The sequence below is a fragment of the Rhinoraja longicauda genome, chromosome 6, assembly GCF_053455715.1.
Source record: "Rhinoraja longicauda isolate Sanriku21f chromosome 6, sRhiLon1.1, whole genome shotgun sequence".
NCBI classification, from domain to species: Eukaryota; Metazoa; Chordata; class Chondrichthyes; order Rajiformes; family Arhynchobatidae; genus Rhinoraja; species Rhinoraja longicauda.
Window position 1 is genome coordinate 63,489,741 of NC_135958.1, and position 25,072 is coordinate 63,514,812.

Below are 25,072 nucleotides of genomic sequence, written 5' to 3' on the forward strand. Positions count from 1 at the left end.
TCCGATTACTCTTCTGCACTTCCCAAACTTCAGTTCCTCCAAATCTCCGTTGCCTACATCCAAGTCACTCAGCCAGTTCTCCATCTTAGTTCTGCAGATAATTGCCCTGTTGCCCAGGGACTACATGCAAATTACTCTCCCTCACTTAAATCTCTCCCTATTTCTGTACATTCTCTCGCCCCATGGCCACTGCACCTCACTCTAGCGAAGCATACTTTGACACTACCTCGTATTTTAAACATCTTCATTATGCTACTTTCATTGCTCTTTTCATTTAAGATCTCCTATACTGCCCTCTTCTTCAGGCATCTTCACATATATTCTTTGTAGCCCAGTGACCTTTTCTCTCTGAGATACTATGGGACATTTAGCTATGCCACCATGTAGTTGTTCTGCTAGTGGAAAAGGATGTCAGTTGTGCCTCAGTCTGTCTTCACATAAAAAGTTGGATGTAGTTATTGACCTCCAGTGAGTGAGCACTAAAATCCACACTGACGCACAACTGGAAGTGTGATAGCATTAGAGATGCGCTTATTTGGTTGAGGCACTTAGACTGGCTCCATTTAGTGAGACCCTGACTGCTTCACTATGTGAAAGATCCCGAGGCTTATTTTATATAAATGCAGTGGTATGGTGTGCCCAGCCCATTATTTATCACACACTCGGCATTCATATCATATCATATACATACAGCCGGAAACAGGCCTTTTCGGCCCTCCAAGTCCGTGCCGCCCAGTGATCCCCGTACATTAACACTATCCTACACCCACTAGGGACAATTTTTACATTTACCCAGCCAATTAACCTACATACCTGTACGTCTTTGGAGTGTGGGAGGAAACCGAAGATCTCGGAGTAAACCCACGCAGGTCACGGGGAGAACGTACAAACTCCTTACAGTGCAGCACCCGTAGTCAGGATCGAACCTGAGTCTCCGGCGCTGCATTCGCTGTAAAGCAGCAACTCTACCGCTGCGCTACCGTGCCGCATTACTAAACTTACAATTTTCTAGCCGTCATCACTTTGCTGATTATGGGAACTTCTTATTCACAAATAGACTGACATGTTACCAACATTACAACAGTGACTGCAATTCAATCATTATTTTGGTAGATGTAAAAAAACAGTAGGATGTGAAAGGTGCTTTTGAAATGCCAGTCTTCTCTTTTGGATGATTCTATGTACTAGTTTGTTGGGAGTAAAGGACCAACATTTTTAACCCATCACTGAATGAAAATTACTCTTTCCACCACCATATGCAACATTTGAAAATTAAGCTAGTAAGGCTGATTTTTGGGCAACAAAGTGAGCCAAATGGCCTCCTTTGTATAATCTTATGCAATATGATTTTGAAAAAAAAAATCGTATGAAGAGCATGCAAAAATAAGAATGATGTCTTTTACACTTGCATTCCCTTGTATAGTAGCCCTATGACGCAGAGACAATTTTATAGGGATTAGTCTGTCATTTTTCTTCATTCCCTGCAGTATTTGAAAACATCTTTCTGTACATGTGAAGTTTGATCTCCCGACACTGTTGCTACGGCCTTCTACAAAGACGCGGGAACGGCAACGCAATAAATATTCGGTCACCTGCATATTTCCTTCAAGAGCAGCCAGTTTGAAGGGAGTCAATCCATCAGTATTTGTGATCGTTTCTGTGGGATTTCCACTCTCTGACTCGAGGGACATGATGAAATCATACATCTGTGCTGTATAACTTTGTGCCAGAATGGCCAGGTGATGCAGAACAGTGTTACCTGAAATAGATGCGTTGGAAGAAAGAAACTATGATTTGGATTCATATTGTACCCGTCACATCCTCAAAGTGTCCCAAAGTATGATTGTAATGTAGGAAATACAGCAGCAAATTTGAATGCAGCCCGCGCCCACAGCCAGTGGGAGGATCTCATTGAAAATTCCTGAATAATGAAAGGCCTGGATAGAGTGGATGTGGAGAGAATGTTTCCACTAGTGGGAGAGTCTCGGACCAGAGGTCATAGCCTCAGAATTAAAGGATGTTCCTTTAGGAGGATGATGAGGAATTTCTTTAGTCAGAGGGTGGTTAATCTGTGGAATTCATTGCCACTTAAGGTATGGAGGCCATTAATGGATATTGTTAAGGCAGAGATAGATAAATTCTTGATTAGTACAGGTGTCAGGGATTATGAAGAGAAGGCAGGAGAATGGGGTTAAGAGGGAAAGATAGATCAGCCATGATTGAATAGCGGAGGATACTTGATGGGCCGAATCGTCTAATTCTGCTCCTATCACTTATGAATTTATGAACATTTGATTATCACCAGGTCACCTGTTTTACTTGGTGCTGGTTCATGAATAAACTTTGACTATAATACCAAGGAGAATTTCCTCTTTAAAATAATACCGTCAGATCTTTTACTCCCATCTCAAAGAGCCGATGTACAGTTTATTGTTCATGCCAACCTGGACTAATTAATGGTCTCTCTGGAATGAAATGCTCTGCAACACACAGACTCCCAGCTAAACCTCATCAGGTACATACAAGGCTACACTCCACCCTCTAACCCCCTTCAAGAGAGTCCATCACTGCAGTTGTTGGACTGAGAGACTATATTCCATCCGAATCATATTCTCCAAAAAATCTTCTTACACTTGACGACAGATAGAACTTATGACCCAATCACAAGTGTTGTGATATGACATTGCATGGCAGAACAGGCTCTTGGAGGGCTGGAGCGCGGGGCCACTGGAGTGATGTAGGATTTATAAGGTTAAACTGTGAAGACAAGTTGCATAGAACAGGCTTGTATTCCCTTATGCAACAGATTAAAGGGTAATCCCACCGTGGTGTGAGATTCAGAAAGCCGGAAGAGTGGTGGGGGCAGCACCAAGCCTGGCAAGTAATAGAGATATACAAGTGAGAAGGTGGGGTTGATAGGTAGGTGGCTGGACAAAGGCCAGAGATGAAGAGATAAAAGTGTGAGATAAAGAAAGAAGAGGCACAAATTGCGATGCCAGAGGAAGAAATTTAGGTGGAAGGGGATGAGGAAGAAATGGGTGCGAATCCAGGTGGGACACACGGAAAGGGGGGGGGGAGGGGGGGGAAGGAGATAGATGCTGTTAGTAGGTCAGTTACCTGAAATTAGATAATTCAATGGTCGTACCATTAGGGTGCAAGCTACCTAAGTGAAATATGAGATGCTGCTCCTGTTCCTCCAGCTTGTGTGTGGCCTCACTCTGGCAATGGAGGAGGCCCAGACAGAAAGGTCAGTATGAACATTTTTCCCCAGGGTAAAAATGTCAAAGATTGGAGGGTATACCTTTAAGATGGAGTGGCAGCTTAAGGAGATGTGCTGGACATTTTGTTTTTACACATAGGAGCTTAGAACACTCTGCCTGTGGTGGTGGTGGAGGCAGTTACGAGAGGAACATTTGGGAACCTGTTGGATGGGCAAATGTAGATGCAGGGATTGGAAGTATATGTAGAGCAGATTAATTTAACTTGGCATTGTGTTCGGCATGGGCATTGTGGGCTGAAAGGCCTGTTCCCGTGCTGTGTTTTTCAATGTTCTATGGAACCAGGGAAAGATAGCAAAGTTAAGATATGGATTGGGCACAATCCAATTGAACAGTGGAGAAGGGTTTAAAGGGTTGAAGGGCCTACTTCTTATTCTTGGCCAGCTTGTCTTCAGACTGATAGACTGGGTAAAATGCATCACTGGACAATGCTCACCCTCTAGGAAAGTCAATAACACTTCGACTTTCCATTTTGGATTCTTACCTAGATAATCCTGTGCCTTAATGTCTGCTCCGTTTTCAATCAGGAACTGCACAATCTCTTTATTCCCAACACAAGCCGCGAACGATAACACATGCTCCCCTGAAACACATTGACCGCAAATCAAAAGGACTAAATGAGAATTGGTGAGAAAAAGCCACTTTGTCCATTAATGCTTTCCCTCGACTAGCATTAGCATGTCTTGTTATCATCCTAGTCTTGTTATAGGTCATATTTTGAATGCTATATTTTTTATAACATAGTTGACATAAAGGAGAAATTAATTTTGATAAGAATGTTCCCGACAATAAAATTGAACCAAAACAGGCTGGGAGAATTTGGCTCCTGAGGGCTGAGTTCAATATTAGAGGTATGAATCAGGATCCCAGATATGTGGACTAGATTTTTTTGCAATTATATTTTTCATCATAGCCTATTTCCCACATTTTACAAGGAATGAATATCTTAGCTTTTTATTGGAATCCTCTGGAGTCACGAACCGCATAATCCAAAGATCATATTTTAGGTTTTCACTAATCTTGAAGGTTGTCTGTAAAGTATTATATTTTCTACATATTTCATCTACCATTGTGACTGCGCCAATATTTTGAAAAACACTTTTTGCAGATGAGCTTTCTCCTTAACTCCAGCGAGTACGTTTTTCGTACTTGTATCTTTAACACCGCACAGCTCCATCCAATGATGTGAGATCAGTTAATAAGGCATGTTTTTTCCTCAACAGTGTAGAATTCAAAAGTGAATCAATACTTTTAGGATATTAAAGAAGCAATTTTGTTGTAAATTGCAAGAAGGCAGGTATGAAAAGTAGACACAACAAAACTCCAATGATCCTTCAATGCTGTTTCTGCACCATATTCTTACATTGATCCAGAAAGTTCAGAAACATTGGCTGCTTCCCATTCTATTTGAACACAATATTTTGTCTGCATATTCTCTGCACTTCACAAAGGTGTATTTTTTTTTCATTCCAGTTTTTAGATTTCTTTAGATTAGATTTTTTCAAAAATGATCTGATCATGAAATGATCCGATGTGGGTCTTGTATATTTGGGATATTTCAGAAATTAATATCTAATTTTTCCTGCTTCCAACAAAACCATAGAGATTCGTGGTTCTGTCAGTAATGATCAAGATTAACAAGTTTTAAATCGGAAGTGTGCTGAATGGACGATTATGAAAGCCAACTTAGGGAAAAGTGGATTTTAAAGGAAGTGATTCTTAAAACGAGTGTCCGAAAATAAAGTTTAAAACAAGGCAACAAATTCAAAACAATAAAGAGTTCCCAAAGAAATAATTTCAACAAAGATACAAGGCTTGGGGAAACACAGAATAGTGGTAGAATTCGAAAAATCTTTGGAATAATCTTGCACAAATGATTAGATCATGGCGTGAAGGGATCAACGCTCAGTGTAAAGGTCCAGGTGCACTCAGACGTGCTGTACTGTAAGGCGAGATGTACATGCAAAAAATAATGATAAATGCTTACCATAATAAACTAAATTATTTTCACTTCTTTTGAAGAAGATCCCAGTTGCACGTGATGATGCCACATTGGCTCCACGGTTTACCAGTTCTTTAACCAAAGGAAAATTCTCATTTGCCACCGCAATGTGCAGGGCTGTTTTCCCTGCTCAAGAAAATCACATGCTGTCAGTCCCTCTCAGTAAGGGTCCTTCTGCACCCTGCCAGCCAATACTTCCATACATACAAAACATTTTCCAACTCGTTAATCGAAACATAAACACCATGCTTCACCTTTACTTTGCACCTTGTACATTGCTCACTTCCTGCCCACCATAAATTAACTCTTATCCAGCTGTCATTTCTCAATCACATGATTCCATATTTCAATCAGCAACTGTCTCCATTGTTAACTCCTATGTCAACACTAGTCACTTTGTCCAGCCATTTTCAATCTTTAGGATTTTTCTCCACCCATTTTCTTCCACCATCACACTCAACTATTCAAAAGAGGGCAAGAAATGACTGAAATGACAAAACTCTACCTTCATACAGCTCAGAGGTGGCTGGTACATTGACGAGATCCGGCGCTTCTTCGAGGAGCACCTTTGCAAATTCATAGTTGTCGTACAATGCAGCGATGTGCAATGCTGTTTCGCCCATCACACCTGTTAAATCAAATTCTTTACCATCTTTACTACAACAAAATATAATATCTCTAATTGACTATACCAGCTAATAGCATAGATTCTCACACCTACCAGGGAGTAATGAATAATGCCACCGTAATTATACAAAGTCGACACGAGGAACAGCAGATGCTGGTTTACAAAAAAACACACAAAATGCTGGAGTAACTCAGCAGGTGAACTTCACAGGAAGACCCTTCTTCCGACAAACAACCTTCCCTCCCCAACCCCCCTCCCCCCCTCCCCCCCTCTCTTCAGTGTCCTCTCTCACTATCTGACCCCTTTCCTGTTCCCTGCATCCCCTTCCACCTATATCCCTTCCTCTGGCATCACATTTTCTATCCAGTCGGCTATCCAGATGCATATATATCGTACCCGTCAGAATATTCTCCAGTAACTCTAATAAATATTCTCTAGTAACCTTGGCAGTTCTTCTTGATGATTCATATATCCCAGCAAGGGCTCCAGCAATTTCTTCTCTAGCTTCCGACAGTTGTCCTTGGATATATCTAATCATGCCCGGGAAATTAGTTTACTTTAATTTAGAGATATAGTGTGGAAACAGGCCTTTTGCTCACCGAGTCCTCACTGACCAATGGTCACCCATACACTAGTTCTATGTCATCCCAGTTTTGCATCCTACACACTAGGGGCAATTTAAAGAAGCCAATTAACCTACAAACCTGCATGTCTTTGGAATGTGAGAGGAAACCGGAGCACACAAGGAAAACCCATGCATCACAGGGTGAACATGCAAACTCTATGCAGACAACACCTGTAGTCAGGATCAAACCTGGGTCTTTGGTGCTGCAGGCAACAACTCTACTGCTGCACCACTGTGCTGCTCTTGTCTACCTTCATACGCCTTTAGATCTTCAGCATTTCCTCAACCTCAATACACTTCCATTAACTCTCCCAAGTTCCCCAATCTTCATGTCTTTCTCCACGATTTCATAGTACCTAGAACATAGAGCAGTACAGTACAGGAACAGGGTGTTCGGCCTGCAATGTCTGTGCCAAGCTAAATTAATTTCCTTTGCCTGCATTTGATCCATATCCCAACTTCCCTGCATATTTATGTGCCCCTCTAAAAAGCCTCTTAAATGTCACTATTGTATCTCCCTTCGTCACCACCCCTGGCAGCGCATTGCAGATGCACACCATCATCTGCGTTAAAACTTGCCCTCTCGTCTTTGACATTTCCACCATAGGAAAATGTTTCTGCCTCTCTACCCTATCTATGCATCTGATATATTTACATATCTGTTGTACTTTCCTTAATACCAGAGTTATCTCCTGCATTTTTGCCCTCCTTGTTCCTTTATAGTATGCTTTTAAGTTTCCAAAACTCCTCCAGTATTGCACTTGCTCCCAGCTGCCTATACCTGCCTCATGCCTCCTTTTTCATGACCTGAGCATCATTTTCTCTCATTATCCAATCTTCCTTACACCCACCTGCCTACCTCTTCACTCTAACAGGCACATGCATACCCTGAACTCTTGTCATCACATTTTTAAAGCATCCCACTTTCCCATGTTCCACTGCCCACAAACAACCTACTCCAATCAATTTGAGCAAGATCCTGTCTATTACCATCAACGTTGGCCTCGCCCCATTTCAGAACTTTAACTTGCCTTCATCCATAACCATCTTGAAGTTAACAGAACTGGTCGCTGGTTCCCAAAAGCTAATTCACAAACACTTCAGTCACTTGCCCTTCCCAATCTTATCTTACAGCCTTCCCAATCTTTCTTATCTTACAGCCTTTTGTCTTCTTTTCATTTCAGACATTCATCCACCCATCTGCCAATCAAAACCCCCCTCATCTCATCTGTATCCACCTATCACTTGCCTGGCTTTGTCCTGCCCCCCCAGCTCTTTTCTAACTTTGTCACACATACTACAATACATCTAATGAAGGATCACAATGTAGAACACCTGCTATCCCTGTCTTCCAGAGACGCTGCCTCACCCGCCCAGTTATTCCAATAACTTCACCATATTTACTGGTTTCTATGTGCAGTTGACTCAAGTTACTGATTTACATTGAGTGGTCACCGCTCTTAAGTTGTACTGATTTCGCTAAAAAATTCAACAGACACTGTTGCAAACTTGGCAGAAAATTTAAGTGGGGTCAGAATTTGATGGTGCTGGAAAATGTGCACTAAAAACAGATGAACAGTGGAGGACTCTTTCCCCAGATTGTCCCACTCACAACGCAGGTTCATTTGTACACCTAGTGCAATAATTTCTGTATTTAAGCTGCATTGTACGTGCTGTCTTTCACGTCAGCACACAACAATGAGAAATAAATTCAGGAGTCCTGTACACAGGTGAATGAAACCTTCATCTCTTAAAATGGAAAGTGATGAGTGATTGCAACCAAAGCTGGAAAGCACTGTGCTGCTTAGGGAACACTCAACAGAACATTGCACACTAGATACAAGGGTGGGTATCCTGCTTTTCAAGAGATCTATTCCAAGGTACGAAATCCAGTGGTGTGGGCCCATTCACAGCACACAATGGATTGTGGTGGGACTGGTGGTCAGACACAGCAAAGACTGCTCTGTTGCTGTCATGGAGTGTGGTTGTTTAAGTCTCAAGTCGTCCATTCTTTCACAATGGGATGGCAAGACAGCCGCGATCGCTGCAGGCATTGCAATCCTGAAAGATTTTGCATGTGAATTGGAGTGTGAACCGTCCTGGTGTTTTTTTATTGTTTTTTTCTGAATTCCAGGATTATATTGCTGTTAACCCAAATAGGCATTAGCGTTAATGACAGCATCATTCAGTTGATCCTCAAAAAACTGTTCCACTGGAAATTGGAGGAACGCACCTCATATTTTGCCTGGGCAGCTTGCAGCCCAGCGGTATAAACATTGACTTCTCCAACTTTAGATAGTTCCTCTGTCCCTCTCTTCCCCTCCCCCTTCCCAGATCTCCCACTGTCTTCCTGTCTCCACCTATATCCTTCCTTTGTCCCGCCCCCCCGGACATTAGTCTGAAGAAGGGTCTCGACCCGAAACGTCACCCATTCCCTCTCTCCTGAGATGCTGCCTGACCTGCTGAGTTACTCCAGCATTTTGTGAGATATCAAACATTATTTCCCTTCATAAAATCAAAATGATTCTGCTAACATTTATTATTTTCTAAGTGCCCTGTTAATGATAGATCTTAATTTTTCATAGATGAACTTCCATCAGGCTAATTGATCTTAAAAATATTATTTCAGTCTCTCCTGTAATAAGTGGCATTACATTTATTACCATCTAATTTTCTGGAGTTATTCCAGATTGTTGAGAATTTTGTAAGATTATGGCCAGTAATCCATTTTCTCTGCAAAAACCCTAAATTACAGGTGTAGGGATTGATTTTCTCTAGTGTTTCCTCTTCAGTGACATTTCTGCTGTAAAGTTCCTTGGGCCTTTGGTTTGTTTACTGTTGATTATTTGGTGTTACTTGCTAAAACTCTCCTAAATCTCAAACTCACGACTCACCTTGGCAACATTATAAGCCTATTTTTAAAATCTAATATCGTCTTTTAACTTTCCTAGTTAGCTATGGATAGATTTTTTTTTTAAATCATGAAGTGTTTTATTTCTCAGTGAAATGTAAATTGAGTGTTTTGAAAAACATTTTTTTTAAATTGCCAATGCTTGTCCACTGCCAAACCTTTTGAGCGAATTTCTTAATTAACCTTAACCAAGCAACCGCATACCTACATAACCTGTTTATGTTAATTCAAAACTCCAATTCTCAACAGATCGGTGCCTCTTTCGAAATGAAGTTTAAAAATGCCATTATAATCGTGATCACATTTTTCTCCCCCAGGATTCCTTACCATGAAATTATTCATTGGAACTGCCTCAATATACAAAACAGTCAGAATCCTTATCCCAGGGTGGAAATGTCCAACACTAGAGGGCGTAGCTATAAGGTGAGAGGAGGAAAGTTTAATGGAGATGTGTGGAGCACGTTTTTTGACATAGAGAATGGTGTGGGCCTGGTACGCACTACCACGAGTGGTGGTGGATACAGATACGATTGTGGAGTTTAAGAGGCTTTTAGATAGGTGCAAGGAAGTGCAGGGTAATAGAGGGATATGGATCATGTACAGGCAGATGAGATCAGTATAACAACCTCATGTTCGGCACAAACATTGTAAGGCGAAGGTAAGGCACAAACATTGTAAGGCCTGTTCCTGTGCTGTACTGTTCTATGTTCGATAAAGTCAACGGTGGTCTGTTCCTTCATTGGTTCTATTGCACATTTTTGCAGACAACTCTCCTGAGAGCGCTCTTTAAACTAATCCTCCAAATTGACTTGCTCAGTCCATTAGAAGGTAAAAGTTTCACATGATTATTGTATTATCTTCTGGGCCAAGCTCATTCATCACCTCCACCTCATGTAATTCATTCCTTGTTATGAGAGGTAACAGCACATTGCAGACTCTTCTACTGCCCATTTCCATTTTGTCTGTCCTTCCAAAATATCAAATACTCTGAAAGATGCAAACACGTCTCTATAACATCAGCGTGAAAACAGGCCCTTTAGCCTACCGAGTCTGCTGCAACTAGTGATCACCTCATACACTAGCATTATCTTACACACTAGGGACGATCTACAATTTTACAGAAGCCATTTAACCAAACTTGTACATCTTTGGAAGAAACCGGAGCACCCGGAGAAATCCCACATGGTCACAGGGAGAACGTACAAACTCCATACAGATAGCACCCATAGTCAGGATCAAACCCAGGTGTCTGGTGCTGTAGGGCAGTAACTCTACTGCTGCACCATTGTGCTGCTAGCACAGTTGAGCTCAATTGAGATCAAATCTAGTTTCATGCAGTCAGAAAAAAAGTTATTCATTTTATTTTACTATATTCCCTGAATCTTCACTGTGTAGGTGAAATTAAACACAGATTGAATTATTATTTTGCAGGCACCCATGTTCTGTCTGCAACAATGGCCTGAGTTTACGACCTACCGTTCTTTGGCTTCTTACACTGTTCCAACAAAACCTAAAGTAAGCTGAATGAACAACGTCTCAATTTCCTTCTGGGCATTTTACAGCCCTCGGGACTCAACTGTGAATTCAACAATTTCAGATAGCCAGCCCTTCCACTTTGTGTCAGAACAGGCCGTTCCCAGTGGAAGGTCATCAATCTGCAACAATGACTCTCTTTTTCTCCCACTGCAGAAGCTGCCTAACCGGCTGACCATTTCCACTCTAATTTGTTTAGCAACTGCTGTGTTCTGTGCATCAGAATTAAAACATTGCTTTCTTTTATCTTTCCCTTTTCCTTGTTTATCTCCATCTATTTACCACTCCTCCATTCAGAACAGCAACAAGAAATTAAAAAATGGGATTAATATTCTATTAGTATAACAGGGTGGTTGAAGGTGTGCCATGACTCTATGACTAACAAGCTGGAGGTGGCATCGATAGATCTGCCTGCTACATCCAAAATTTATTACAAAGGGGTCCGTTAAAACGAGGGTTTACTCTACTGCTATCCTGCCTAAAAATATGGTTAAATTGGAGTGAAGTCTTCATATCACGGACAATGTCATTTCCACACCTTTTAAACTCATATGCTACTGATTTGCTGAGGCTTCTGAATGCTCGTTTGTAAAAATACTAAGGGATGATATAGAAGGGATTCTTGTAACAGTGTGAAAAATGCCAAGCTACTCTGCTTTACACAATAAATAGTGGGATCTCACCTTTTTCAAAAGGGTCCACCGTTGGCGACTCTAGGAGTTTTTTGATGACGTTCACATCATTTGCTCTTGCAGCCGAAAACAGAGGTGTCTCAGTGATCCTGGAGGGGAGGAATTGCAAATGCCACAGTGAGGACTTTGGAACAAAAAAAAATAGCGGCAGGATCAGGCCATTTGGCCCCTCGTGTCTACTCCACCATTCAATGCTACTTTCCTGCACCAACCACTAATCCTTTAGTGCACTTTATGTCTAAAAATTCTCCCAATCTCCATTTTGAATACATTCAGTGACCAAGCCTCCATAATCCTCTGGGGTAGAAAATTCCAAAGACATTAACCTCTGGGTGAAGAAATTTCTTCTCATCTTAATCCTGAATGGCTGGCCCCTTATTTCAAGTCTGTGAGCCTTGGTAGACATCCCTGCCAACAGCAGAGACCCAAACTGTTTAATCTATCCTCCTGTAACACATTTGACATCTTAAAAATCAATCTGTTGATTCATCAAATACAGGTATATCCTTCCTTAGGTGTTGGAGACTAGGTATGTACACAATATACCAAGTGTCATCTACAATTGCGGTAAGATGTCAAAACCTTTCTACTCTTTCTTCTGAACTGCCTCAAGTACAGGTATGTTTACTTTCAGCAATTCTGTGCAGGGCACGCAGGTCTCTCTGAGCACCTGACACTTTTCAACATCTCGTTGCTTAAAACAATATTCTGCTTTTCATACAAAATGGAATGACTTCACATTTCTCCACATTGTCCTGACCAATTCACTGCATCCTCCAAAGATTTCCTGTCTCCTCCTCGCACTCACACTGCCTTTGCATCATAGGGAAACTAGGACACATTATACTTAGTTCCGCCAATGAGTTACAGCATCATTTACTCCCACCGTGTCCATCAACTAATTTGTAGTCTGCAAAAGCATATTGACCACATTCCCACCTATTTTAATTTTGTTCAATAAATTATTGAAGACCATCTTCTAGGCCAAAAAACATCCACTGGTTCTCCATCAACCCTTTTGGTAGTTATCCCAGAAAACATCTCTCAATTTGTCAAACATGATTTCTCATTGATAGATTTTTCTTTACTCTGCCTAATCTTTATTTTATGTTGTGTCCAGTTACCATTGCTAATATATTTTAGCACTTTCTTTACTAACATAGAACAGTACAGCACAGGAACATGCACCTTGACCCACAATGTTTGTGCCGAACATAATGCCAAGTTAAATTGATCTCATCTGCCTGTGCATGATCAACAATCCCTCTATTCCCCACACTTCCATGTGCTTATCTAAACGTTTCCTAAATGCCACTGTCACATTTGCCTCCACCACCACCCTTGGCAGTGCATTCCAGGATCTCACTGCTCTCTGCATAAAACATTTGGCTTGCACATCTCCATTAAACTTTCCCCCTCTCCACTTTTAGCTAAGCCTTCTAGCATTTGACATTTCCAACCTGGGTAAAAAGATTCTGACTGTCCATTCTATCTATGTATCTCATGATTTTATATACTTCTATCGTCTCCCCTCAACCTTCAACGTTCCTGAGAAAATAATCTGTCTATCCAACCTCTCCCTGCAGCTGAAACCATCTAATCCAGGCACCATTCTGGTAAACCTTCTCTGCACCCTCTCCAAATTTTTCCTGTAATTGGGCGACCAGTACTAAATGGAAATACCAAATGAGGCCTAACCAAATAGAGTTTGAGAATAGATAGAGAATGCATCATGACTTCCTGACTTTTATCTTCAATGCCCCTATCAATGAATAATGCTGTCTTTATCACCCTATCCAGTTTTGCTGGCACCTTTAGTGAGCTATGAACTTGGACTCCAAGATCCCTCTGCACATCAATGCTGTTGCCTTAAAATGTATACTCTCTCCTTATATTCATCCTCCCAAAGTGCAACACCTCATACTTGCTCGGGTTAAACGCCATCTGCCATTTCTCTTCCGATTTCTGTCGCTGATCTATATCCCGCTGTATCTTCTGACAGTATTCCTCAATGTCTGCAACTCCTCCAATGTTGATGTCATCAGTAAACATACTCACCAACCCATCTACATTTACATCTAAGTCATTTATATATATCACACACAGCACAGGCTCCAGCACAGATCCCTAAGGAACTCTACAGGTCACAGACTTCCCAGCATAATATCTACCTTCCACCACAACCCTCCGTCTTTTATGTATAAGCCAGTTCTGAATCCATGCGATCAAGTCATTTTGAATCCCGTACATCTTAATCTTCTGGATCAGCCTAAAATGAGGGACCTTCTCAAAAGCCTTACTAAAACCCATGTATATAACAATCACCACCCTACGTTCATCAATCTCTTTTGTCACCTCCTCAAAAAACTCAATTAGTGAGACACGACCTGCCGCATATAAAGCAATGCTGGCTATCCCTAATTAGCCCATTCTCATCCAAATGGGAGTAAATCCTATCTCGAAGAATCCTCTCCAATAGTTTCCCTACCACTGATGTGAGGCTCACCAGCCTATAGTTCCCTGCATTCTCTCTACTTCCTTTCTTAAACAAAGGAACAACATTGGCCACTCTCCAGTCCTTTGGGACCTCACCTGTGGCTAGAGAAGAAATAAAGATCCTCATCAAGTCCACCCGCAATCTGCTCTCTTGCCTCCCTCAATAACCTGGGATAGGTCCCATCAGGCCCTGGGGAATTATCCACCTTAATGTTCTTCAAAAGCCAAAGCACCACCTCCTTCTCAATTTCAAACTACCCAAGCATATTTGTATTCTCCATTCAGATCTCACCGTCCTCCAATCCTTCTCCTCGGTGAAAACACATGCAAAGTACTCGTTTAATACCTCATCTTGATCCTCTGACTCCAGGCATAGATTTCCTCCTTTATCTTTAAGTAGTCCTACCTTTTCCCTGGTCACCCTCTTATTTTTAACATACGTATAAAAACCCTTGGGATTTTTCTTACTCCGACTTGTCAATGACATTTCATGGCCCCTTTTAATCGTACATTTGAGATCTTTCCTACTCACTTTTTCTTCCTCCTAGCTGTCCTTATCCCTCATCTTTACTGAAACATGTTGATCCTGCACTTTAGTCAGCTGGCCTTTAAATGACTCCCACATCATCTGTGGACTTACCCAATAACAACTGCTCCCAATCTACCCTCCCTAACTCCTGCCTAATTATGACATTGTAATCTGCCTTGCCCCAGTTAAGTACCTTTCTGCAACATCCAGACCTGCCACTATTCAACAATTCAAAACAATATTCATTTAGGGATAGTCAGCATGGTTTTATGAATCTGATTGAGTTGTTTGAAGATGTGACCAAAAAGGTTGATGAGGGCTAAGCTGTAAATGTCATATGTATGTATGGATTTTGGCACGGCATTCAACAGGGTTCCCGCATGGTAGGCTGCTCTGGAAGGTTAGATCGCATGGGATCCAAGGAGAGATAGCTGAATGGATAGAAAATTGGCTTCATGGAAGGAAGCAGAGGGTGATGGTTGATCATTGTTTTTCGGACTGAAGGCCTGTGACTAGTGGTGTGTCTCAGGGTTCAGTGCTGGGCGCATTGCTGTTTTGTCCTCTATATCAATGATTTGGATGAGAACATACAAGGAGGAAGTGGAAGATTTAACAGGAACCTGAGTTCTTAAGTTAAGGGAGCAGAATTAGGCCATTTGGCCCATAAAGTCTATTCAATCAATCATGGCTGTCCACACTCGCACCAGACTCCAGGATGTCCTCATGCAGCCATGTCCCCGCAAAACACAGAGATCACTGGACTCACGGCACTCCCTCCGAGTCCTCGCCAGTGCAGGCAGCACGTCCATCTTGTTTTATTGGTGACCTCACATTCCCCACTGTGATGGAAGGCAAATAACTTATACCTTCTTTCCTCCTTTTCTCCCGCGGTCGGGGCAAGCAAAACTTCCGCAGTCGGGGCGATCAAAGCTCCTGCATCGGGGCGATTAAAGCTCCCACATCGGGTCGATCGAAGCTGCCGCGATCACGGCGGTCAAAGCTCCTGCGGTTGGAGCTCCCGCAGTCGATCCCTAAAGGGCCTGTCCCACTTTAGGCGATTTTAAGGCGACTGCCGGTGACTAGGCTGTCACCGACAGTTCACCGGGTGTCGCGGGCATGATCGTGAGGAGTCTTCCAAAAATCGTAGTGGATCTGAGCGCGTCACTGAGAAATCATCCAGAGTGAAATTTCTTGGCGACAGCTGGCTTGTCGCCAGGTATCGTTGCTTATTGCGGGCGCTGTCGCATGCTGTCCCCAGGTTTACTAGGTTCTCTTAGATGCATTTAGAAGCAAATTATATTAAAATAAGTAAAGTCATTTCAAAATACCATAAAATGCTTATGTTTAACCAATTTATTTACCGTCAGGCCATTTGACAGGTAGATTGGAGGCGACAGTTTGATGGTCAGGTAAGCGTGGGAATTTCATGATGTTTATGGCTATCAGCCATTACATTTAAAGTGGGCTCCCAACCCAGATATGCAACCCAGAAACCAGATATGCATCTCCTGTACATTTTCAAAGAATGCCCACACACCTTTCACAAAAATCCACTTAACCACTTTTAAAATTATATTTTTTAATACAGCTATTAGTAAACTGGAAGTAAATCCAGTTTATGCCTTGTTACAGTGATGCTTGGTTTTTAAGTAACCCATACAAGATATTATAGTTCAAAACTCTCAAGTACTTACCGACTTTTCAGTGATTTCAGCGAAAATTAGGACGCTGGAGAAGCATTGACAGCATGGGAATTTCGCGATGTTTCCGAAGACGCTGTAATCTCGACCTGACTCGGCATTGTCGTGGTCATTGTCGTCGGGTAAAAGAAAAGTTCGGTGATCTGCTACGACTTTGACAGTCGCCGGCAGTCACCTTAAAATCGGCTAAAGTGGGAACAGGCCCTTAACAAAGGGACCGCCAGCTCCACGATGTTAAAGTCGCAGTGCAGACGGAGATACGATGAAAAGGTCGCGTCTCCGTCGAGGAACGAGATAAAAAAGGTTTCCCCCCCCACCTCCACATTATACAAAAATTAAAAGTATACTAAAAACGTACAAGTAAACACAGACCAACAGCAAAAGAAGAAAAAGACGAGACAGGCTGATGCGGCTGTACATATGTGGCAAAAGTAATGAAGGGGCATGTGAGACAGAGAAGAATTTGCAGGGGTTGGATGAGGGAGAATGTGAATGATGGATTTGCTCTCCTGGGAACCGGTATTTATTAAATTAGTAGAGTCGAGAGAGTTATACAGTCCTTTCAGCAAAACCAGAGACAACTAGTCTCTGAGCTAGTCCCATTAGCCTACATTTGGCCCATATCCCTCCAAATCTTTCCTATCCATATACCCGTCCAAATGTTTATATAAATCTGTAATTGCACCTGCCTCTGCAGCTTCTTCTGACAACTCGTTCCATATACACACACCACCCTCTGATTGAAACATTTGTCCCACAGGTCCCATTAAAAATGTTCACTCCTTAATTAAATCCACGCCCTTTTGATTTGGACTCGCCTATCCTGGGGGAAAGACCATGGCCACCAACCTTATCTTCACTCCCCGTGATTTTACAAGCATTTCCCTCAGCCTCCTCTGCTCCAGGGAATAAAGACCCAACCTGTGCAGTCTCTTCTGGCAACTCAAGCCATCCAGTCCCATTAACATTCTCGTTAATCTTTTCAGAACCCTTTCTAGCTTAATGACATAAGAAAGTCTGGTGCATGAATGTGAAAGGTTATAATTAATTTGGGATCCATGAAAATCAATGAAAAATTAATTTAATTTAAAATATGCAAATAGCCCCAAAATTTCACCTTTAAAATTAGTTGCTGAAATGTGGAAGCGCCAGTGTTATGATGGACAGTATGATGAGGGATTTAGTCACAGTCTTTATTGGGGAAATCTTTGGGGTGCTCCTTCCAGTAGATATTGATTACCTCTCTATCCCTGTTAAGCTCTCCCCCATTCTTCACTCTCAGTAGTTTGGTTCTAGGTTGTTAGGGACACTGATGTTTCACAGAAGAATCCACGTATGATGAATCCATGTATGAATCTGTGATGAACGGTCTCAAACAGAAAGTCATATTTCTCTTTCCCTTTCCACAGATCATGCTGGATCTGCTGAGTATTATCAGCATTTTAAGATCTTATTTGAAATACGATGTTGGTTGTGGCAAACCTGTATTTCAAATATTTTGTCCTGAGGACAATCACCACCAATTGACCACCACCACCGATCTTAATCTGCCAATCATCACCCCTTCACATATGTCCACCTATCATTTGACTGGCTTTGCCCCATCCTTACATCCCTTTGCAAGCTTTGCCCCATCCCTACATTCCCAATTCCATCATAACAAGGGTTATGATCCAAAATGCCATCCGTCCATTCCCTCTGCTGACCTGACTGAGTTCATTCAGCACTTTATATTTTGCTCAAGATACCAGCATTTGCAATCTCATGTAACTCCATTGCTCTTAGCTATCCTTATTCTTCCCACGCCAAGCATGCCTTTCCATAAGTTCCTGTCTTTTCCAACCACGGTACTAAAGTTACCCGGGAGAATCAGTGGGCAGTGATTGCTCAAGGTCGAAACAGAATACCTCTTTGGACTCATCTATAGTTTTCATGGTTGTGGCATCTTTGCTGATGATTCAAGTACGTTGGTTCCATGTTAGCGAAAGCCATTGGGTCAGGAGATTTTTTTGTTTAGTTTAGTTTAGATACAGTGCAGAAACAGGCCCTTCAGCCCACCGAGTCTGTGCTGGCCAGCAAACCCCATACAATAGCACTATCCTATACACTAGGAACAATTTACAATTTTTTCCCAAAGCCAAGTAACCTACAAACCTGTACGTCTTTGGAATAGAAAACATAGACATAGAAACATAGAAAATAGGTGCAGGAGGAGGCCATTCGGCCCTTCGAGCCAGCACCACCATTCATTGTGATCATGGCTGATCGTCCCCAATCAATAACACGCTGCACTGCCTCAATTACAAGGATGTCCTTCCTCAAATTAGGAGACCAAAACTGTACACAACAGATGTGGTCTTACCAGGGCCCTATACAGAACCTCTTTAATCCTATACTGAAATCCTCTTGTTATGAAGGCCAACATTCCATTAGCTTTCTTCACTGCCTGCTGTACCTGCACGCCAACTTTCAGTGACTGGTGTACAAGGACACCCAGGTCTCATTGCACCTCCCCCTTACCTAACATAACTGCATTGAGATAATAATCTGCCTCCTTGTTTCTGCCACCAAAGTGGATAACCTCACATTTATCTATATTATACTGAATCTGCCACGCATCTGCCCACTCACTCAACCTGTCCAGGTCACCCTGCAACCTCCTAACATCCTCTTCACAGTTTACACTGCCACCCAGCTTTGTGTCATCTGCAAACTTGCTAGTGTTGCCTCTAATTGCCTCTTCCAAATCATTAATATATATGGTAAACAGTTGCGGCCCCAACACCGAGCCTTGCGGCACTCCACTCGCTACTGCCTGCCATTCTGAAAAGGACACATTTACTCCTACTCTTTGCTTCCTGTCTGCCAACCAATTTTCTATCCATGTCAACACCCTACCCCCAATATCATGTGCTCTAGTTTTAGTCACCAATCTCCTGTGTGGGACCTTATCAAAGGCTTTCTGAAAGTCTAGATACACTACATCCACTGGCTCCCCTTCATCCATTTTACTTGTCACGTCCTCAAAAAATTCCAGAAGATTAGTCAAGCATGATTTCCCTTTCATAAATCCATGCTGACTTGGACTTATCCTTTTACTGCTATCCAAATGCACCGTCATTACCTCTTTCATAATGTGGGAGAAAACCGGAGCATCCGGAGAAAACCCACGCGGTCACTGGGAGAACGTGAAAACTCGGGGAGAACGTACAAACTCCGTACAGACAATATCCGTAATTAGGATTGAACCCGGGTCTGTGGCACGGTAAGGTAGCAAATCTACTGCTGCACCACCATGCTGCCCTGCGATCCCTCAGCTCATTCCACAGCAGAATCACAGAGACATGGTGAAATGCTCAACACGATGAGAGTGTTCCTATGCCAATTTTTCTTCCTGAAGGAGTCCAGAACGTTGTTCTGTGAGCTGACAATCTCCTGGCCACCATGTTTCACTCAGTCAAATAATGTGCATTTTGAACTGTCTGAATTCCTGGGGAAAGGCAGAGGAATGACGTGCGACATTTTTGCTGCAGGAGCTGAACATGAGGACCCTAACATTCCTGTTCCTGACATTCCAGAAGGTTGCCTGTGTGGAGGTTCCTGTAACATGGCATGGCTAATACACACCAGCTACCATATGGGCTTGGTGGAATGAGGCCAAGACAGCAAAGGGGGACCAAGACAACAGGAGAGCAGGCACTGTTGCATGGTCTTAGTGTGCACATATCTCTGCGTTCCACACATCTTGGCATTGTGCACCTGTACAAACACACACACAGTGACTAGTGGTGTGCCTCAGGGATCAGGGCTCTTGCCGCTTGTCAACGATTTGGATGAGAATTTACAAGGCATGAATAGTAAGTTTATGATGGCACCAAAATACATGATATTGTAGACAATAAATATGGTTGCAAGAAGTACAATGTGATCTTAATCAGCTGGGCCAATGTGCCGAGGAATGGTAAATGGAGTTGGATTCAGATAAGTATGAGGTGTTGGATTTTGGGAAGTTAATACGAGGCAGACCCTTCTCAGTGACAGTAAGGCCTTATGGAGTGTTGCAGAACAGAGGGATCTAGGAGTACATGTACATAGTTTCATGAAAATGGCATTACAGGAAGATAGAGTGATGAAGAAAGCTTTTGGCACACAGGTCTTCATCAGTCAGGGAATTGAGTACAGTAGTAGGGTTAAAAAATGATTGGGTTAGCTTTCAGGTCACCTATCCATGTTCTCCTGAGATGCGGCCTGACCCACTGAGTTATTCTAGCACTTTGTGCATTTTATTTGTAAATCAGCGTCTATATTGCTTTGTGTCTACATAGAGGTTGGGATGTTACATTACAGTTAAACAAGATGTTGGTGAGATTGTACTTGAAGTATTGTGTTACATTTTAGTCACCTGCTGTTGAACAGATGCCATTAAGCTGGAAAGAGTGCAGAGATTTACGAGGATGTTATTAGGACTTATAAGGAGGTGGCTCTAGAAATAGTGGAAGCATTGGAGATCATTTTTCAATGTTCTATAGATTCAGGATCAGTTCCGGTGGATTGGAGGATAGCAAATGTTACCCCACTTTTTAAGAAAGGAGGGAGAGAGAAAACGGGTAATTATAGACCAGTTAGTCTGACATCAGTGGTGGGGAAGATGCTGGAGTCAATTATAAAAGACGAAATTGCTGAGCATTTGGATAGCAGTAACGGGATCATTCCAAGTCAGCATGGATTTACGAAGGGGAAATCATGCTTGACAAATCTACTGGAATTTTTTGAGGATGTAACTAGGAAAATTGACAAGGGAGAGTCAGTGGATGTGGTGTACCTCGACTTTCAGAAAGCCTTCGACAAGGTCCCACACAGGAGATTAGTGGGCAAAATTAGGGCACATGGTATTGGGGGTAGGGTACTGACATGGATAGAAAATTGGTTGACAGACAGAAAGCAAAGAGTGGGGATAAATGGGTCCCTTTCGGAATGGGAGGCAGTGACCAGTGGGGTACCGCAAGGTTCGGTGCTGGGACCCCAGCTATTTACGATATACATTAATGACTTGGACGAAGGGATTAAAAGTACCATTAGCAAATTTGCAGATGATACTAAGCTGGGGGGTAGTGTGAATTGTGAGGAAGATGCAATAAGGCTGCAGGGTGACTTGGACAGGTTGTGTGAGTGGGCAGATACATGGCAGATGCAGTTTAATGTAGATAAGTGTGAGGTTATTCACTTTGGAAGTAAGAATAGAAAGGCACATTATTATCTGAATGGTGTCAAGTTAGGAGGAGGGGGAGTTCAACGAGATCTGGGTGTCCTAGTGCATCAGTCAATGAAAGGAAGCATGCAGGTACAGCAGGCAGTGAAGAAAGCCAATGGAATGTTGGCCTTCGTAACAAGAGGAGTTGAGTATAGGAGCAAAGAGGTCCTTCTACAGTTGTACCGGGCCCTGGTGAGACCGCACCTGGAGTACTGTGTGCAGTTTTGGTCTCCAAATTTGAGGAAGGATATTCTTGCTATGGAGGGCGTGCAGCGTAGGTTCACTAGGTTAATTCCCGGAATGGCGGGACTGTCGTATGTTGAAAGGCTGGAGCGATTGGGCTTGTATACACTGGAATTTAGAAGGATGAGGGGGGATCTTATTGAAACATATAAGATAATTAGGGGATTGGACACATTAGAGGCAGGAAACATGTTCCCAATGTTGGGGGAGTCCAGAACAAGGGGCCACAATAAGGGGTAGGCCATTTAGAACGGAGATGAGGAAGAACTTTTTCAGTCAGAGAGTGGTGAAGGTGTGGAATTCTCTGCCTCAGAAGGCAGTGGAGGCCAGTTCGTTGGATGCTTTCAAGAGAGAGCTGGATAGAGCTCTTAAGGATAGCGGAGTGAGGGGGTATGGGGAGAAGGCAGGAACGGGGTACTGATTGAGAGTGATCAGCCATGATCGCATTGAATGGCGGTGCTGGCTCGAAGGGCTGAATGGCCTACTCCTGCACCTATTGTCTATTGTCTATTGTCTATTGACTTGAGGGTCTGAGCTATCAGGACAGGGTAAGCAGGCTAGGACTTTATTCCTTGGAGCGCAGGAGGCTGAGGGGCGATCTTACAAGTGGTGCATAAAATAAAGAGCGGAATAAATAGAGTGAATGTGGAGGGTTTTTCCCAGGGGAGTAGAATCATAAATTAAAGGGCATAGGTTTAAGGTGAGAGGGGAAAGATTCAATAAGAACCTGAGGGACAACATTTTCACACAGAGGATGGTGGGGATATGGAACAAGCTGCTAGATGTAATGATTGAGGCAGGTACAATAACAACAATTAAAAGACTTTTGGACAGATACATAGCTAGAAAAGATTTCGAGGAAGATGGGCCAGGCAGGGACAAATGGGACCAGCTTGGAGAGCTTATCTTGGTCGGCATGGACAAGATGGGCCTAAGGGCCTGTTTCCATTCTGTGTGATTCTATGACACACATTCACAGTTTTGTTAGATGTCCCCTATTATAAAATCTGACTCGAACAATCTCTAATTATATACCATTCGATTTATTCACAAAATGCTGGAGTAACTCAGCAGGTCAGGCAGCATCTCGGGAGAGAAGGAATGGGTGACGTTTCAACGTCACACATTCCTTCTCTCCCGAGATGCTGCCTGACCTGCTGAGTGACTCCAGCATTTTGTGAATAAATCGATTTGTACCAGCATCTGCAGTTATTTTCTTATTCTAATTATATACCATCTCGTTAAAACTTCCCATTGTTTATCATCAAATTATACACCCATCCTTGTCAACATACTACATTCCAGTTTCACACAGCCTCATGTTAAACTGCTATTCGGTACAAAACCTCTAGTTACAATACCTTACATTACGACTCTCTCGTTACACTTGTCCAAGTTACAAAGCTCCCAGTCACTTAACTATCGTGTTACACAACTTCGCGCTGCGAGTCCTTAGATGCACGTGTCAGAAATATCTTTGCTCTGACTTTGGCAGTCACTCAAGTTTGACAATCCCTCTCCTGCCTGCCCCCACTTCACCCTCAGCTGGATTATCAGCATTCGCCTCCTCGGGACTTCCATCCGTCATTTCAACCAAGGGGCTCTCAATTTAGGAAAAGGGAAATCTGCCAGGAGGGACACCTGCTGGGAATGCAAGGAAACAAACTGCTGGAGGAGAATCCAAAGGTGTGGACCCAATAGCTACTTATCATACGCGAGCTCGGCCACTGCAGGTTTAATCAGACTCGGTGTCTGCCCCTGCCTCAGTTCTAACAGCAACTGGAAGAGCAGATTTCAAGGAAGGACTAGCTCTCACCTCTTCTCCTGCAGCACGTGAAGCTTGCTGACTTTCTCCTCCCATGCGACCCTGGGCTGGAGCTTCAACATGAGCGTGTTGATACAGTCGGACACAGACCATCTCCCGCTTCCCGTCAGAAATCCCACCATCCTTCTTCATCTGTTGCCTCCAGCTCTTTTTTCTTTCTATCGTCGAGAAAGAAATGTCAGGACCCTGAAGCAAATGCTCCCACTATTCCCAAAGAGTCCCTCGAAGTTGTCAATGCCCTTGAAGTGGGCAAGAATTTGCCGTGAGCCTTCACCTGTTCAGGGCCCACATCCACACAGTTTATGACCTGTTATTGTGTTGACTTCATGGTTTAACCCCCTTCTGTCCACTGAGCAGCGAATGGAACAAAGAACGGTGAAACTTGCCACATGCAGAATGAAGCTCATTGCAGAGTGGAGGCAAAGGGTCGCTCCATGGTCTGAGATGTGGGGACATCTCTCACTATTTCTTGCTTGTTTGAAGACCGGTCTACATTGCCCCTTTAAGAAGACATTAAAGAGGTTTGTGACACAACACCTGATCTGCAATGGTCACTCCTACCGAGGGCGTAGTCAAGTCAGCAGGAGAATTTTCTTTTAACTTTTGGCAAACTCTTATGTTGCAGAGTGATTAGTCGGCAAGGGAATGAGGGCCAAGTCTAGATCTCACAGTTCTTGCTGGGAAATTGTATCAGGAGATGACAAGCTTCCCAACAGCAAATACAAACAATCAGTTCCACTGATTATATCATACTTTCCATACCCGCGGAACCTGTTATTACCTGGAATAAGAGTGGTGTAGAGTACTCATACATACATTGATATAGGTTAGTAAAAGAGGATTCGACGGGGCAAGATGCAGTATAACTTGCTGCACCGACCATTCTGTGCAGTATATTCATTGTGTGTAATCCCATTGATCTGTATAACACGTTTCCTTTCCTTGTCTTTTCCAATGTTCTCTCTTACTGCACAGAGTTTTCCAGATACCAGCAACTCAATACCTGCCTGAATATCTTCTCTGCATTCACTAGTCCAAGGTTACCGCAACACCACCAAACCACATCCACGCGTCCCACAGGTTTAGCATGTTCATTGCAACCTGTTATCCTGGCTAAGGTCACCAAACAATAACAGTGCATTCTGATGAAAGGTCTCGAACTAGACCACACCTATTCCTTTTCTCCAGAGATGCTGCCTGACCCGCTGCTTTACTTCAGCATTTCGTGTCTACAGTGCATTTATAAAGCAGTTAACCACAGTGAAAAATCCCATAGGATTTTGAACATATCAAACAAGATTTGACTCCCAAGATGTGTAGGAAAATAACTGCAGATGCTGGTTTAAATCGAAGGCAGAC

General features: G+C 42.8%; 1 protein-coding gene across 1 annotated transcript in view; it reads right to left on the reverse strand.

Moving 5' to 3' along the window:
- LOC144594914 (transient receptor potential cation channel subfamily V member 5-like) overlaps positions 1-25,072 on the reverse strand; it is a 67,074-nt gene that overhangs the window by 17,020 nt on the left and 24,982 nt on the right. The window contains exons 3-7 of the mRNA XM_078401843.1: positions 11,661-11,758; positions 5,786-5,908; positions 5,266-5,406; positions 3,763-3,861; positions 1,593-1,759 (exon numbers count right to left, since the gene is read on the reverse strand). Of these exons, the coding sequence (XP_078257969.1) occupies positions 1,593-1,759; positions 3,763-3,861; positions 5,266-5,406; positions 5,786-5,908; positions 11,661-11,758 (628 nt within the window). The remainder of the gene's footprint in view (positions 1-1,592; positions 1,760-3,762; positions 3,862-5,265; positions 5,407-5,785; positions 5,909-11,660; positions 11,759-25,072) is intronic.